The sequence below is a fragment of the Heloderma suspectum genome, chromosome 1, assembly GCF_057233095.1.
Source record: "Heloderma suspectum isolate Gila_16-S chromosome 1, 16-S_ref, whole genome shotgun sequence".
Classification (NCBI taxonomy): domain Eukaryota; kingdom Metazoa; phylum Chordata; class Lepidosauria; order Squamata; family Helodermatidae; genus Heloderma; species Heloderma suspectum.
Genome location: NC_139458.1, coordinates 21492764 through 21511184, shown reverse-complemented (window position 1 = coordinate 21511184; position 18421 = coordinate 21492764). Strand labels below are relative to the sequence as shown.

The following is an 18421-nucleotide window of genomic DNA, read 5'->3' as shown; positions in this document are numbered from 1 at the left end:
CTCCGCTCATTCATTCATGGATCACACAAGTGGATTTGTTATGCAAACACATGAACTATACCTGTTCTGTTGTCCATGAATGTGAATATGCAGAGTAAAACTGTGGTAACAGATAAATAACCAATATTCTCTCAAGTTGGCTTTTAAATGTAAACTCATCAGTGTTAACATAGAGTGTTCAACTTCATTGTGTTAGACAAGCATCAAAGATATCACTGGTATACAAGTAGCAAGTCAACACGATCAGTAAAATAACTGATGCGGACAAACTGATGGTCACAATGCAGTGTATGAGCTTTAGTCTTACATAGAACTCCTTCTGTAAACGAAATGTCCAAGAAAAGTCTTCTGAGAAGGAACAATAGTTGTATGAGTTGGGTTGTGGTATTAGGTCCTGATCTGTAGGTTGTTTCAGATTCAATAGTAATGGAAGAAGTTCTTGCAGAATTCATTAGGTTAGAAAGTTGAGCGTTAAGGTTTTAGGTTACACAGAGGCATGCTGGGACAAGAGAAGTGGAGGCACCCCCTTTTGAAAATATAAAAAAACAGAATCCTTTTGACCTCTAGTACTGAATAGAGTGCACATCCCTTATAAGGCAGATAATGGCAATAAAGAAAAAACATAGCCCTTATATTATAAAAAATGGATATTAGTTTTATAATACTCAGAAGTTAGAAAGCCAGTAGAAAACATATTTGGTGGTGGTACTCAGTGGCTGGAGCATTGGATGTGATGTCCCTTTAGACTAGACTGGGGTGGGCAACATGTTGCTTGCTGCCCCTAGTGCACCCCCTGTTGTCCTATTATTTCTTTTTTAAAAAGGAGAAAAAGTTGCAATTTGGCACTGAAATTCAGCAGCAAAGCATTCCAGAAGCTTAGCATGGACAAATGTAGCTTGTTTCTCCTCTCCCTTGCTTTTTTGCAGTGTGGATGTGGATGCATGGGGAGTATGGCCTACACTGGGACTGGGGAGGGCGCACTCCCTCCCACTACACCTGGATTACACTAAGATTTACATCCAGCATTGTATAAGCTGACATCTGTTTACACAACAGAACATTTCCTTTCTCTCCTCCCCTGTACAGCCCTCATTTCTGTCCCACCCCCCAATATGCTCTGCAAGGTCCTCTAGCCCTCAGGAGCAGATGGGGGGGCATGGGGGTGGAAGGTGGAATAGGTTCTGCTGAGGAATGCCATTTCTTTGGCAGATGGGCACTACTGGATACAACTGCAGCCCCATATCTCTAGTCAAGTTTGAAGTGACACTTGTTTTAATAACAAAAAAGTTTTTCTTTAACTTCTCTACTTTGGAACAATACTTTTTCTTCCGTTTTAGTAATTGGGTTAAGCTTTTTTGATAGTACTTCACTTCCAGAGTTTGTCAGTGGACATGTATCTGAATCTACTCTTCCCTATCCTCCTTACCTTTTGATGGGGTTGTTTCCTTTTTCAAATGTTTTTGCTTTTCAAATTGTAGTTTTTTTCCTATTAGTATACTATTAATTAGACTGAGTTGTTTTCAGAGGTCTTCTAAATGTTTGCATCCTTTTTTTCGAACATTTTTATGTTCGTGTTCTAATCAATGAATCTGCATTAGTCATCTGCATTTTCATTTTTTTTAAAGATGAGCTGCTTTTTGACTAAAATCCTCTTGCATAATAGTTTTCGATGCTTCCCAGATAGTAAACCCATTTGTTTCCACAGAGATATTAACTGAAAAAATTACACCAAACTTCTAGTTACTTCCTGAACTATATATCCTCCCTGTGTAACAATAGGTTATTTAAGGTGCAACCCTGTGAAGATAGTCAGCAGCCTCCCACCTCAGAGGCTGCCAAGTATCCAATGCAGGGCAGCTGGAGTGCTGAGGCAATCTTCTCTGCTCTCCAGCCACTCTGCATTTCTGCTAGATGGGCAAATTCGCCTGTCTAGCAGCAGCACTTTGCCAGGGGAGGGAAGGAGGCTGGGGTGGCCACTGGAAATGTCATATGTCCACTGCAGTCTCCTCCCTGGCCCCAGGAACGCCCCATTTCCCCAGCGTGGAGACATAGCCAGAACTGCACTGGCTACAAAGGGGAAGGGAGTGTGGTTTCTGGGTTCTGAGATCAGAGTCCTGTCTGACCTCGGAGCCCAGAAACCAAACAGTCCTGTCCCCCCACAGATGCTGACACAATTGTCTAAAGATGTCTAAACTTGCACAGGATTGCACCCTAACTATAGGTAATCTAAGTACAGTGGTTTTCTTTGAAGTATATTATGGCCACTTACCCAAATCACTTCTGTTGGGGAGTGAAATTCTGTGGAAGCTGTATTATCTTTAGAATAAATGGTTTATCGTAGCGGAGATTACTCAGTTAAACTCTCTTTCTAAAGTCATATCATATTGCCCATAATCTTCCAAAATTGTATTTATCAAAGATGAGCTTTTTACTTGTGTTTGGGGTACCCAAATTTTCTTTAAAATTACATGCTTGATTTTGAGACTGAAATTTCACAAATATATCTCTTTGCAGGTCTTCTTTCATAACACATAAATAATTCATAATTTCATAATTCTCAGTTATGATCTAGACCTAAAAGTGTTTTCAAATGATCTTCCAAAAATCTTACAAGGTCTGTGCTCTGACTCCTCCTGTACTTTTAATATTAGATTACATTTCTTAATCTCTAAATCAATCACTTCAATCCTTTTTAAAACTTTAGTTACATTACCTCTTTGTATGCAGTGGTCTGTTTATTTCTTGCAAATCTACTTTGGGGAACACCCAACATAACATCAGTGGACAAATTTGGAAGAGTGTTGGAACTCTGTTACCGGCTTCTGTTGTGCAAGGAGTTGTGAAAGCATTAGTGGAACACAGGTACAACTGCTGTTAGTGCAGCACTCAGGTTCTGCATGCATGCACACAGCAGTACCTGGAGGAGCATGTTTATATGTATATACGTGCATACATGAACTCCAGCCAAAAGCAAGACAAAGACAGAAAACATGTAAAGGTTTTTAAAATGCCATACTTAACTATACTGTAATAAAATATATAATATAACAAAACATGATAAACATATTCAGACGTGGAACTCTGTGATGGCCAAAGCCATAAGAGCCAAGCTGAATGAAATAACAGCACACGAGGGAGCAAGTGGACTGCGAGGGCAGAGCTGCAGCAGGCGTTGCACATGCTGTGCGCAATGCAACAAGCTCCTTGCTACCCCATTATGCACATGCAACCCTTACTGCAGCACTGGCTGTCCAGTGGTGATGGGCAATGTGTTACACAGCTGTGCCCTTTGCAGTGGCACACTGCTTCGGCAGTCTAGTCCACCTGAGCATGAGTGTTTCTCCTATACCTTTAGCTGTGGTCCTGACCTCTGGCTCTTTCCTCTTCTCTCTGCTCTGCCCTCTCAGACTTTTGATAATTCATGGACCTTGGCTGTCAAGTGACCCATGCATCTTGTTGTCTAGCAGGGCACTTTTTATCACCCTCCTACCTCCCAGTTTGCAGCAAGGGCTCTGCTTCTGTGGGCAGCACAGCTAGGGAATAGCCAACTGACAGAACTAGCAATCCTGCTCCTGCCTGGATCTCTCTTACCCTCCTGTCATTATTGTTCTGGTTAATGAAAGTTCTTTTAAAAATATGGATAGGGGAAGAAACTTTGAATGGCTGTGTTCTTGTATTATCCAATGTGTAACTTGAAGTCTCACATTCTGCATTGTGAACATTAATTTGTCCTAATAAAGGTGGCATTGCACTTGTCCTTTACTAATGTATAGAATTCTATTGTCTGAACATGTTGCTCTGAGGAATTGTAATTAAGTATTTTTGAGGGCACTCCCCACCCCATGGGAGATGCTAAGCCTGTGCAGTCTGCAGCTTTCACAGTTTCCTAAATAAGCTCAATATGTTGGGATCCAAAGAGCTACTTTATGTATACCTAAGGATTTGGGCAACCCCAGTGGGAGTTTTGACTTTCCCTGAGCCATAGCACAGCCTACTTTTGAAATACCTGTCTGTCTTGAGAGGTTTGCCATTTAGTATTGGGAGTTGCTGTTTGAGAAACACAAGTCCAAAGGTGCATGGACCTAGTTGTGTGGTTCTTTGGGAAAGTCTACATATTACCGCATGGGGAAATCAACCCAAGTTGAGGAGTAACCGGAGTAGCAGACTCTGCCCATACCAACACATCTATAATCAGCTATTACTCACTTCATTTTTAATTAGTAGCCCAGTTGTAGTAGTGGTATGATTTTCTGATTAACCACTAATCCTTAAACTTGAAAGCTGTAAGCTGCTTCCCAATTAAGATTTGGACTGCTGCTTTGCTGAACTTGCTTAAGGAAATCAAACTGACTCTTTTTCCATCTAGTGGGCTTAGTGCTATTATCAGACAAGTCTCCTAAAGAAATTCTTTCCTACCTCATTGGTATCTCCTTGAAGGGGATTTCAGATGTGTTGTAAGAATAGTAGTGCTGTTAACCAGTTGTAGATTCTAATGCAAAGGGAAATGCACAGGTAAACTAGTTCACTACAGTCTTGCCTCAAACTTGAAAATGTCCAAGCACACTCGCCAAATTTTGGATGGTCTCATGTATGTGTGTGTGTGTGTGTGTGTGTATATGTATATGTGTATATATATATATATATATATATATGAGAGAAATATTTTTCTAAGAAAAAACGTGGGCATAGTGAAACACTGGGGGGTGGCGGTGGTCATTTTTATTTATTTATTTAGAACATGAGTTTTGTGTGTATGTTCTTTGTCTTGTTCTATGTATTTTTAGTTTAACATGTGTATGCTTTACTGTATTTTTTTGTATAAATAAATAACTCAAGAGGTGTCAACATTGCATGGCTTACTGCTTCTTTGTCCTGCTAACACTTGTGCTGCATTTTAATATATGTGCATTGTAGTTCTTGGAGGCTTTAAATTGTATTGCTTAAATGGAAGCAAAAAGGCACTGATTAGGTAGTCATAAAGATTATGCCCAGTTATACAAGTATGTATGTTTGTTCATAATCTTTACTTTGATTTCCAAATTCCTGACTTATAGTAAAATGTTTGCATAATATTTGAGTATGAAAGATCTTCCTGAGTTCAGTGTTGTGTATACTGTTGGGCTGGGATCCAAAATGCTACTGTAGGCATGCCCACTGGGTTTTTTAAAAACTAGAGCAGCAGACCACCATCACCGCCTCCCCCCCCCACACACAAACACACTTGTGAGTCTCAGTTTAAAGAGCAGTTAGAGAACTGTGGCTTTACATCCTGCACCTGTAGGTGAAGGTTTGTTGTTGGAACTGGCCCTTACCTTTTGGCTAGCCCAGACCAAAGGGACATGCTGTGCCCATCTTCTCTGGATCTACATGTTTCCTTCTTCCCATTTGTCTGTAAGATGAAGTAATTTGGATCACCACACTTTAACTCTGTTAATCCATGGGGGAAAGAGGAAGGGTGCTGCAGGCTAGGTTTTTCAGTAAGTTTCGCTGTCGTACAGCTTACAAAATGACCAGTCAGTGCAAAAACAGTGTAGTGGATAATGAGGTCCAACTGCCTGGAGTTGTTCACCATGGAGATCAGGTTAATGGGACAGCTGCCTTTGCTGTCCTAGACACACAGGGGGAATAGTTGGTTCTATGTGTCTAAAGGTCTGCCTGCAATTATTACATTTCAGGATTATTAAAACACATACTTGCACTAAATAACTGAGCGTTATGATAAAGAAATTGAACCTAATGGTGTAGAGAAATAGTAATTCATGTGTTCCTCCACACTATAGTTAGTGGTTACTATATATTAACCTCAGTCTAGATATTTTTGAGCTTTTTCTAAATTATTATAGATGTGGTTAATGTTGGGTAACTTTTTAAAAATCTTGGAAACCACAGTGGAAATCTCATGTCTCTGTAAAAAATGTGCAGCTGAAACATTCTGTTACTACAGTGACATATAAATGATTAATAATGTCCTCTGAGGATTGAAAGCTTTGATGGACTTCTGTTAAAATATCAGGGCAGAGCTTTCTCTGCCTTGTACATATTGTATCCCACAATCCAGGCATGAGATAAATGGTATTATCTGGTTCATGATCCCTTATACTGTTGAGAATCATGTAATCATACAAAAACTTGCAAAATCAAAACCTCAATTCTATGGAAACTTGCTAAAGTTAAATACTGCTTTTGGTGAGTGTGGTGATCCTATGTAAACAGCTATATCTGGGTAGATATAGCTTTTTTAGAAGCTACAGACCTCTCAGGAGAGGATCACATGTTTTAATTAACTGTTAACACTGATGCAGAATTTGTGTTCTGCAAATTGAATTGCATTTAAAGCTTCCTAGGCGAGTACAATCAAACGCTGCATGTCTTGGTGGCTTAGTGTGAGATACTTTACACATAGGAAAATGCATATATAGTAATTTTTATTATCTAAAAAGAATTTGTTCTTAAAAGATAGTAGGAGTTATATTACAATAAAAGTCTTGTATACGTCATATGTGTTCAAAGCTCTCCGTTTTCAGCCCTTCTGATTGGTTTATCCTTGCATGTTCGCTGTCCAGCATGAAGCGTGCCAGTTCACTGAATGTTCTTAACATGGGTGGCAAGGCAACTGAAGATCACTTTCAAGTAAGAAGCCCTACAATATTCTTACACAAGTAGACGGCGCTAGCAGGGCTTGGAGTGAAGAGCTGTGTATCTGTCAGTAAAATGGTGGTAGTTCTGGGTACTTCTTGGGTCCAACTTCAAACATGCAATCAACTGTGTGGAGGCAGGTCCATATTTTATTTTAGCGATTTATATACTGTTTACTATATCTAAAAAAAAAAAAATCGTAAGTGGTTTACCACAAGCCGTTTGATAAGTTAAACTGTTTGCCACAACACTGTGGCAAACTGCTTTGCACAGTCTCTGCGTGAGGTGAGCTCAATTTTTTAAAGTGGCCACCAACAACTGCTTGCATTTGTGAGACGGTCCTGTTATGTACTGATATGTGCAGGTAATTCAGAGCTGCTCCTGCTCACCTCTGTGTATTATGTTCTAAAGTCCCGGATCAGTCAGCAGGAACAGTACACATCTGTTTGCTAAGGCCTCGTTCATGCAGACAGCAGATGAGATGTTAAAAATGCTCCTGAACAGTACACTTCAGCCTACAGGTGGGGATTGCATGGTTGAATGCTTCCATGTGAAATGCTTCTTATCCTCTACTAGTCCTGTTCATGTTACCATCCGGTGGATATGCATTTCTTGCATATGTCATTTTTGTAGGGGAAAAGCAGGGGATGCATTTTTGTATAAATGGGAATCAGTCTGAAAAGACTCCCATGGAGGTGAACAGCTATGTCTGTACTGTCTGTTGGCTTTGCCTTCGTTCCTTCAGGGCAATACTGCCCTAATGTGCTCATCATAAAGCTGCCCTTAATAAAGGATCAGCGACTGATGTGGGCATGGAATATAGCTACCTGCCTCCTCACAAGTAGGGCTAGGTGGGGCACACCATGCCAGTGTTGCTGTCCAGTGACTTGTATATTAAAAGTGTTAACAAAGACCCATAAAGGTCTTGAAAGCTCGAACCGCATTGCCTGACAGACCACCATTGCTCACTTTATACTGGGCTTTTCAGGACTGTCAAAATGCCTGCTCCAGAATACCATTCTGGTCATCAGCTTTGAATATTAAAGGCAGGTAGAAAAACTGTTCTTGGATCTCCGTCTTCCAATTTGTGAAAAGCTTGAGCCTTTACAACTTCCCAAAGTGTTCTGAGATTGACTTAACTGGGCAGATATTGATGCTTCACTTGGTTATATGCCTTCAATTGGGCCTTTCAGGACTGTCAAAATGCCTGCACCAGAATACCATTCTGGTCCTCGGCTCTTGCCTCCACCTAAAAGGTGTTCCTGAAAGTTGAGGGGACCATTCAGAGCACTGCTTAATCCATCCCAAGGAGCTATAGATGAAAGGGAATACCAACTTCGTCCTTGAGTGAATGCAGAAAACGACACTGGCAAAAGCCTCGTCAGAAGCCAGGCAGTGATTTTAACAAGGATTTCTTTTAAAAGTTCACTTACAGAGAAGTGTGGATGAAAAGAATATTGGGGGTGGGGTTAGGGCACCCTGTAGGACAAGCTGACACCTCAAAACAGCAGCCCTTACATATTGTTCATGTGAAAATATACTCCATGTGCAGTGATCTTTGCCTAGACTTCATGTAACAGCTTTACCTAAAATACCAGCGTTTCATGTTGTGCCTGTTAACTAACGTGTTACTGCAACTAACTCATGTGGAGAAGTAGCAAATGCTTCGGTACTAACCTGCTGTACTTGTTAAAAGGTATAGAGGCATTTCCAGTTTTCTGAAATGTTCTTGCATTAATATAACCCCCCCCCCAATCCACCAAGGTAACCCTTAACTCTACAGTTTTAAAATTTGACATGTTTATAAACACAGCCCAAACATTTTGAGAAATACAAAAATATTTTCTTCTTTGGGTAATCCTCTAGGATTAACAGAGAAATGGCAATAGAATAGCGTAAGGGGTAAAGCCTGAAGATCAGGGGTGGGCAGATCCTTTGGCCTACAGCTCCCATTATCCCCCACCATTGGGGATGCTGGCTAAGCCTGATGGGAGTTGTAGGCCAAAACAGTTGGAGAGCCATAAGTTGCGCACCCCTGCTGTAGATCATGAGAAGGTTTTCTTAACAGTGGGGTTGTAAGCAATAAATTTATAGAAGGCCAGAGCATGGCATAAGAGGGAGAAAGTGTCCACTGTGGCAGCCTGTTCTAGTGCACTCATGGCATGAATGCATTTCACATGTTCCAGTAAGCATACAACTTTCTACACTGAGATGATCTGACTAGAAAACTGTAATGTATGAAATTGCCATCAATGGGAGAAATATTTCACCTCTTGGATCTAATACACAATATATATATATTACTGCTTTAACATTATTTGAGTGACAGCTGTTACCACTTTCAGAATGCAGCACTTTGAATTTTCTGACTTGGCCAAGGTTGCTCTAACTTCATCAATTGCAAGGCATCCGTTTCCCAAGGCAGAGTTATTTCTTTTTATGTATTTATTTATTACATTTTAAAACCACCCATTAGCCAAAGCTCTCTGGGCAGCTTACGAGACAAAGCTTAAAACCATAAAATACAATAACACTTTGCACTGGGACTTTTCTGCCCTCCTCTCCGTCTGCCTGCCCTGCCCTGCCCTGCCCTGTTATGACCCTGAAACAATTCTGAAGACAATTCTCATGCACGTGCGCACACAGACGCGCACGCGCACACACACAGCCTTGGGCTCGTACACTCTCCTCTCACCTCTCCTCTGCTCCAGCGTAACCATGAGGAGATTGTAAGCATCAATTTTGCATTTTGCTTCATTCAAATCTAGACAAACAGTGGTTAGCTTTAACTCTGGTTTGTCCAAACAAGCCAACTTGAAACTCTAGCTTCTGATCCTGACTGGTTCAGATAATCATAGTTAAAACCACCCAGAGTTCATGGTTCAAATGAAGCAACAAACTGGAGTTAGTTGAAAATGGTGTGGGAGGAAGGAAGAATGGATTTGTGTATGTAATGCTAAACTAAACCAGGCCTGGGGAGCTTCTTTTCATGTGTAGGGTTCTTTGGATTCCAGCTTAAATAATGCAACATAGGCATTGATAGAGATGGTAGGAAATTTTCCCACTTTGAAGTGAAACAAGGCCTTTTAAGATGTATAAACTATGTTAATTTTTAGGAACCATCTTGAAACTCAGTTTAAACTACTAAAACTAATTGCAGTTGAGCAGGACTAGTCTCTGTTTTACTTTTATTTTTAATATTTACTTCTTTTTCAATCTGAATTTGTATTTTTAAATGACTGGAATGATTTGGAGTATGCATAAACTCTTTCCATTCTCTTTCCCCATGCAGGGACGAACTAATTGTCTGACAGACTCAAGAGCTCTGAGTGCCAGTCACACTGATTTGGCCCACTGAGGTTCTGGGACAGATGCTAGCTAAAAAAACTCCCTTGTGAATTACGAAGCACTGAGGTTCACAGTTTTGGGGTCCCCCATTACTCCTCTTTCTAGAACCGTCTAGGGTAGAGACGTCGTTGAATGGACTGCTGTTCCTAGGCCTTCTGAAAATAAGTGGCATTTTTAAGAGTGAGTGACTAGCTTCTTTGTGAGACATACAGAGATCATTGCATCACGGCTAGTTATATGGAATTGTGTTACATATCCCCATATCCAAAAGCAAGTGGGGCAGGGGAACTCACAAAATAGAAAATGTACTGAAATTTTAAAAAGTGCAAAAGCATCTTTGGACATACTGTTTTAAAAACTGTTATTAAGAGGGTATGTTAGTAACTGTTTATAAAGTTGGTGGAATGAGATAGATCTACATTAAGTTTATCACTGTATAAAACCAGGATTGTGTACAGTTAAAGGCTTACATTGTTGGCTATCAGAATTTGCACAGAGCTTGTCTGACTAGTGACTGGGCTTCATGGTTTTTATAACCAGTAAACCAATATGCTAATACACTAGAATGGAGCAGCTTAGACACCACTTCAGAGTGTGGCACTTGATGGCTGATTTCTTCTTGCCCTCTTGGGCCCAAAAATCAATGGAAGCAGTGAAATTAATTGTAAACTGGAAGGGAGGGACACAAGGAATAGGCTTAAAAGCCAACCAGCTTTTAAGTCTTTTATCTTTTGTCAGTCACCTGGAGCACTCCATCTTCTCTTCAAGACGGAAATACTGTTACTATTGTCTCTTGAGTTTCAACTTCTGCCTCTGTTCAGAATGGGAACAGGAGAAAAATAAAGTATACTGGATTCTAGCTGCTGTGTCAAAGTGAAAGCATGGTATTGGCAGGCTGTTTGTTTGGGGGTTGGACTCGATGGTCTTGTAGGCCCCTTCCATCCCCACTATTCTATGATTCTTAATCATTCATTTGCTTAGTATACACTTGGGTGATGCACTGTCTATTCTCAGGGGACCAGGTGGGGGAGGGTAAATGTTTCAGCATTTAGGTTTACAGTCGACATTCTAATGAAACATATATAATTTTCAAGGCTGTCCGTTTTGCCAAGCTGTTATTTGTAAACAGGATGAAGAGTGTGTATGTCATAGTTATACAGTAGCAAAAATTAACACTCTGGTCTGTAGGAATGATCAGACAACTAAAAGTGCTTACCTATTTTTTAAAAGTAAGATACTTAAGTTGCATACGAAATGCACCTGATAAGGTTTGTGTGTTGAGGTATATCAGTTGAATCTTGAAATGACAATAGCTGTGGTAATTCTCTGGGACCCAGTGCTGTTAAATGGGTAGAGCTTTTGGGCAGAGCTTTTGGGCAGAATACTGAAGGCTGTTTGTGAACTTGAGAGGATTATACTTGCATATACATAATAGAGATTCTTATGTTCTTAACCATCTTTTGTTAAACTCAGAAGTTTTGCATACAGTCTAAACTGGCTTTGGAAGGTTGGTGGAATGAGAAAAACAAAATGTATTTACTGTCTAAGGTACACAAACACTCCATCCCTAAGATGAAAGTAAGCCTAGGGATGAACAGATGTAACGAACATGGAGTATTATCCCATATTTTTTCTTGATGATGTCTCCATTCAGCATTCCTGCCGCAGACTTTTCCTGCCAGTCTATTCTTTCCCCTAGCTGAGGCCTTTTGGTCCTTTTATGCAGTGATAGGAATTTCACATATCTGAAAAACCTTGTAGAAATATAAAGTAAACGCTGAAAAAAATATGTGGTTGTGACCTGGATGTGGCAGTGACATAGATTCGGATTAGAATTTTACACTATTTCCAGATGCTAAAAGTTTTGTTGATGACAACTAGTAAATAGGCATTACTAAACATATTTTAGAAAGTAGGACTGAATAAACTCTTCAAAATGAAATTCTAGTAGGCTAATGATAGGGTAGTCTATTCTGTATTTGCAGATGGGTATGTAATGGAGGAATAGAGAAAATCTTTCATTGGTCTTTCCACTTGCCTGTCTCCTTACTCCTTACCAGTTAATTGGTTGTTTTGTTTTAAGTTGAGGAGAAGAAGTTGCAGTAACATAGTTTCAAGTGACATACTTAAGGAGGCTTGTCTTTGCTTGTTAACATAGTTGGGAATTACATTGTTGCACATCTTTAGATGCCATTTTGTTTTCAAACGGAATATTCACGCTGTATCTTTTAAATTGGTATAGGATTACAGTCGATACTTGCCATATACCATAAGAACTAAATAAGCTTGGAGTGAATTGAAGATCTGTGTGCTAGCCACAGAGCTGTGTGCGGGGAAACTCCTTAGTGCCTTCTCTTTTGATCCTATAGATATGCCAAACATAACAGAAAACACAATGGTGTATACAGATGTAGTTGCAGCAACATCCTTTAGAAGGAAGGTCCATTCTGTTAAGGTTGCAGTTTGAAAATATTCCTGTCTCATCTCAAGCATTTAAGACTGTGACAATGGCTTATAAAATAATTTGCTACAGGGTGGCAAAAACTGCCTTTTAGGGTGATCTGTAGGAAATACGCTGTGGTGCTGTGCAACAGCTTTGCTTAATATAGGGCTGGCCAGCCTTGCAGATACATCTGCAAATGACTGGGGTGGAGCTTTTCTGCTTTATTGCCTAAAGGCAGCTTACTCACCACAGGCTGCTATTTACAAAGCCTGTGGATGGCTGCTGCTGCTGTGTGGACAGCTTACTACAGGTGAGCTTAGTAAACTATCACACTAAGGTGATGATTTTGAATGCATCATGGATAAATTGCCCCCCATGTGCAGCATAGTGTTCTAGAAACAGCAGGCACTGGTTGTTCACATCACTTTAATCCGTGATACATGCTCTAAAAGAAATAGGCTTCAGTTCAGCATTTTCATTTGTACAAGTGGCCATAGTTGGAATATAATTATGCCATATGTCAAGCACTCCTTTCACTTCACTTGCGGTGGGTGCCTAAGTACCCTCCATTTCAACTTGTACAGCTGTGGTGGACTGTGATCCCTGCCCATCTGCAAATGCTTTCCCATAACAGGCCACAGTGCTTTGTCAGTTGCAGAAGCAGCCTTGAGCAACAACCTTCATCGTTCCACATGAACTCCAAAGCATGATTACTTTTCTCTCTCCAGTGGGCTTCTTCATTGGATAGCCTTTATTTATAATGTATTAAATCACATCTCCTAGAAATATTGTTGAATTACTATTCCCAGTGAGAACAATGGGAGAAATCCAGCTAAATAAGCCAAGTTGCATTGCTAATCTGTCTACCCTCTGCGCAATAAGCATATTCACTACCACAAATACCTATCATGATGGTATATAACTTCTTAGATAGTATTGTGAATGCCCAACTCACAATATTAAATACAGTCATTTCTTTAGTCAGTGTCCTTTATCACCTGTCCCTATGCCCCTTTAGGATGTCCGATCAACACCCTAAGCCCTGCACTTGTGAAAAAAATCTTGAAAAGGAATTGTGTGCGGGATGGAACACTTGCCTCATGTCTTTGGGAACAACTCTGTGGATTCATGCACAATGAAATGTTTGGAACTGGTCACCAACATAGAGTTGTGGAACAGCTTCTTAAGCAAGAGTTAGCAAGAATCTGCTGTCTTGTTGCAGGATCTTCCTAAAACAAGACAACTCTCATGGATGAATAATCTGACAAGCTTTTCCACAAGCATACATTTACAAGAGCGATTCTGTGGAGGCAGACATTAAATCTGGAAAAAAACAAACCCAAGTGTTGTTCCAGTGCAAGTCCCAGTTATGTACAAACACTGAAGCCAATAGGGCTGAAATGTGCCTAAGATGTACTGAACTTTTGTTAACGTCTGCAAGACATTAGAACATACCAGTAGTCAGCAGAGGGAAATGAGATGAATGCAAACTATCATGTTGGAGAAATTTGGGGGATATATGGAGTTAAAACTAAGATTCCATGGACTTTGGGCTATGAAGTATAGTTATATTGTACATATGAGCGGAAAACAAAATGTGCAGTGGTTTACTGAAATTGTTTATAATGTTAAGTTGAAATGTACAAATTTGTTAACCAGGCCACTTGAAGGTTTTTTCTTCCTGAGAGCTGTTGTGCTCAAGTAATATGAATTGTATGCTTGCTGTAAAGCAAGCACCTGGCCACATGGTCATGTGTATACTTTAGTAAAGCCCATTTAAAAAGTCCTTCCCATTTCCGGCACTTGTGTGTGTGTATGTGGGGGGTGGGATGGGGCGGAGATGTCCAAGGGGTGAAAATGGCCCCTGGACCTGCCAAAGCTGCCCGCCCCTGCCATAAATACTGCCCTGTAAGAATATGGAACTTTATTTCATGTGATTTTGTACTACAGAGTTATGTGAGTTCAGAAGCAGTTTATTTTCAAAGAAGTGGAGTAGTTAATTATTTTATTTTTGGGATGCTCAGAGTAAACAAACATAGCCGCAATTCACTTGAAAGCACCGAGGCTCCCTTAGTCAATGAAGGGTTGCCAAGGTAATGAGTTTTTAAAAAGAGAAGTCTTTGATTGGATATAATTACCCTTTGGCTTTAAATTGGAAACATCCTAAAAAAATGGAAATGGGATACATTTGTTTAAATTCATCAAGAATAACAAGATTTTACATGTTGATTTTAGTCAAATTAGAGTTAATTGCTAAAAAAAACAACAGCAACCAAATTTTGAATTCCACTCTTACAGGAAGTAAACATTGTTTTCAGTTTTCTAGAAGAGAGGTCAGTATATGTCATTAACTACTGGAAAAGAAACACACCTCAAGTTCTTGATTTTTAACTAGAATTGTGTGTTCAAATTGCCACGTTAGTTCCCGAAATACATTTTTATTCATAAAGCACCATTCGAATGTAGAACAAAAAATAAACAATGTGTTATGCTACTTTTTAAAACAGCAACCTTTCCCTAGACGTGCATAGCATGTTTCCATTAAATGATTCATGATCTTTTTTTATTTAAACCTGTTACAGAGTTGTGGTCCATTATGAAACTGTTTAACATATAAAGCTTTCTTGGCATTTTCAAATTGTAAAAATAAAATATTGGAACAAACATACAGCTGTGTAATTGTGGCTTCTTTATGTATTTGTGCATGTTTGTGAGTGTAAGGGAGCAATCCTACCGGGATAGGCAGCCGCCTCCAAACTCAGAGGCGACCGCCCATCCAATGCAGGACAGGGGAAGCGCGGAGGAGATTGTCCCCTCTGCACTTAAGTCACCCTGCATTTGTGGCTAGACAGCTGATTTCGGCTGTCTAGCCACGGGAAAGTAGAGTGGGGAAAGTGGCTGCTGGACGACACATTGGATGTGTTGTACCGGCATTTCTGCCTTCCCCACCCCAGCATGCCCCTAGGAACAGCCCATTTCACCGCTACGTACTCCTCTTCCTCTACGAGGCAGCTGGGGGGGGGGGTCTGTTCTCGGGGAACCGACCTTGGAGCACGGGCTCTGAGGTTGGTTCCCGGAAACTGACATATCCTATGGCTGTCTAGCTGCTAACTAGTGGCGATAGGATTGTGCCCTAAGTAAAGCAATTAATCCTTGGGTCATAGTTGTGTTTAAAATCAAACTTAAGGAAACCTAAATCAGTGTGTAAAAAACAAGACTTAAGAGGTTTATTTTGTAAGTGAGACTTCTGAACATTGAAGGAACCTACAAAAAGGGCTAGTTAGTGTAATATAACTCCAAAGCTAATGAAACGTAAGTTGAAATAAAACAGTGGCTTCTCTTCTTGCACAGATTTATGGTCAGGCACAACAGATGAGTCCAGAAACTGTAAAAACTGATTTACAAGATTTAAGCTAAACCTCACCATATATAGGTATAATACCTGGTAATCTTACTGTAAGTTTTAGGATTATTTTTTTAGGGGCACAATTCAGCCAATGTTAAGCATTTGATTTCAATGGGAAATACGCACTCAGCTTTTCCCATTTGAAAGCAATGGGACTCAAAAGTGCTTAACTTTGACTGGATTGTAATTCAGCTTCATGATGATCAGAAAGTTCTGAAGTCCCACGTGACTACTACCAGTCTAGCTGAGCTGCCTTTTTCTTGATTTTCCAGCATATACTTCTGAACCTTTTTGTTGTTGTTGACAGAATAAAACTATAAATGTGTAAATGTAAGCTTAGTCAATCTCAGAACACAATTATGCATCTAATGATGCTGCTTTGCTTACATGATGCTGTCCCAAAATACTGAGTCCTGGTACAGGCATAATGGTATCTGATCATTTAACAATGTTTAGCCCAGGGCAACCTTCATGAGCACCTTTCCCATTTGCATTCTTCTCCCCTTTCAATCTTAACACTGCAGTTAGTGTTCGATTGGCACCTGTTTTTGCTAACCATGGTTATTGCCAGGCCATGGCTTGAAACAGACTTGCAAATAGTGGTACCAGTGTTAACAAAAATGCCACTGAAGACTTAACACAAACCACAGTGCCAAGACTAAGGGAGGAGAGAATGCGCACAGGCCAAGTCCATAGGGGGAAAAGAGCTTCATTTAGAGTGCTCCCAATCAACTAAAGCAGGGACAGGCAACCAAGTCTTACAGGTATTTTGGAATACAATTCCCATAAGCCCAGCTAGCATGGCCAATGGTCAGGGAGTGTGGGAGTTGTAGTCCAAAGCATCTGGAGGGTGCCAGGTTGCCTAACCCTGAATGAAACCCATAGTTTAGCAATCAGTATTTCATTTACACAAGAGCCTAACTAGTGCCTTATAGCTGGCAAAAGTAATAGCTATCCTTACACTGAAACTAGTGTTTGTGGATTTAAACTTGTAGCTGAGCTCTAAGAAAATACTGGAACAGTAGGAAAAGGTTTTGGATTTTCATGTGAGGTGATAAGTGTAATAACCTTACCTGAAGTATCTATTCAAAAGCCTGATAAAGCAGCGTGTTAGACCTTGGCTTTTCTGCAGTCGCCTGTGAAGATGATGCTGGTTCGAAATTAACAATGCATTTTGGGGGGAAATGGTACATTTAAATGTGGTCCTTGCAGTTGCAACACATGACTCATGGGAGATGTGACAATGATGTTGGATATGGTTGTAAAATAACACCCTGACACCTACCAGAGGTGGTAGAAGCACTTTCTTTCAGATGACTTGTATTCCTATTTTCCCACTAACCCATTTTTCATGGTTGGGAAAAGACGTGATGCTCCATTCTTATTCTATAATCAATGCAGAGAATCTAAAAACTCTGTGGTAAATGTTATTTAAAATGTGTAAAATTTATAAATGGGTGTGTTCTCTAATGTATTATGATAAAAGATTATTGGGGAGAAGTGAAAAGGTTACATCTGAGGCTACTTAGTTTGTGACAGGCCTGCTGCGTGCAGCCTGCCAATTGCCAGTAAAAATTGCTATTACAAAGCAGCTCTTATGGCCTTAGTGGTTCACAGTTAGACCTGTCTAATCTGTAAGCTGACAGGATTCAAAAGGTCAAGTTTTGATAGGTCACTTACAAATGTCCTATTGATTCTCATTGGCTTTAGTCATAGGCCAATGAGCTGGCAGCTACTGATGAATTGTAAGTCATTGGTCAGAGGGCCCTAACTGTAAAAAAACTGACAGCTCCAAACTGTCAGGTCAGTTGGAGGGGTGTGGCATGGTGGCCACTGGAGACAGTAGCCAGAGGAGGAGAGGCAGGAGTTTAGCTGAGATAACTGAAGGTGGAAGCGGCAAGAGCTAGCCAAGCTCCTGCTGTGATTCTCCAGGACAGCTTCTGGCTAGAGTGATGGCAGAAAGCAGTTGGTCTTGAGAAGCAGAATGACTTCAAAGGAGGCAACTGTGACACCATTTTGAGGATGACCTGGCCAAGTAACTGACCAGAAGGAAGACTTCAGGAGATGCTGAAGTAAGCCTGATAGAGAAAGAGCATCAGTCTAAATAGCTGAGCAACTGTTCAACCTAGTATCATTTCAGTGAATCCAGGACAGGAGGGTTGACTCCGTATCTTCTCTGTATTGCCCTAGGAAAGCTAACTGAAGGAGCAGTTAAGAAAAGGGTAATTGGCATATGAGTTTTATTTAGGAAAGTGAACGTAGGGTGCAATCCTATGCATGTTTAAACAGAAAAAAAGCCCTACAACTCCCAGCATTCCCCAGACAGCATGGCTGGCTAGGGAATGCTGGGAGTTGTAGGACTATTTTTGTCTAAACATGCATAGGGTTATTCTCTTAGTTAAGAATATAACTGCTTCCTTAAAGTGACAGTCATATCAATAACATATCATAAGCAACATAACAATAACACCTAATCTTATAATATTAGTATACATTATAAGTAAATAAGGTAAATAAGAAATAAGAAAAAATGTTTTAGATAATTCTCCAGTCTGTCCATTGCATGCACAAGGCTTAATGCTCTGGTA

The 18421-nt window shown here is 40.3% G+C and overlaps 1 protein-coding gene across 6 annotated transcripts in view; it reads left to right on the top strand.

Annotated features, from left to right (window-relative positions):
• KLC1 (kinesin light chain 1) overlaps positions 1-15095 on the top strand; it is a 56461-nt gene extending 41366 nt beyond the window's left edge. For 2 of the 6 annotated variants that reach the window (XM_084837657.1, XM_084837646.1), the window contains exons 15-16: positions 6564-6630; positions 9929-15095. In XM_084837657.1, the coding sequence (XP_084693783.1) occupies positions 6564-6630; positions 9929-9994 (133 nt within the window). In that variant the 3' untranslated portion in view covers positions 9995-15095. Of the gene's footprint in view, positions 1-6510; positions 6631-9928 lie in introns of all 6 variants that reach the window. The other 4 variants (XM_084837680.1, XM_084837672.1, XR_014788225.1 and 1 more) reach the window with 3 other exon arrangements.
• Positions 15096-18421: the final 3326 nt, after the last annotated feature.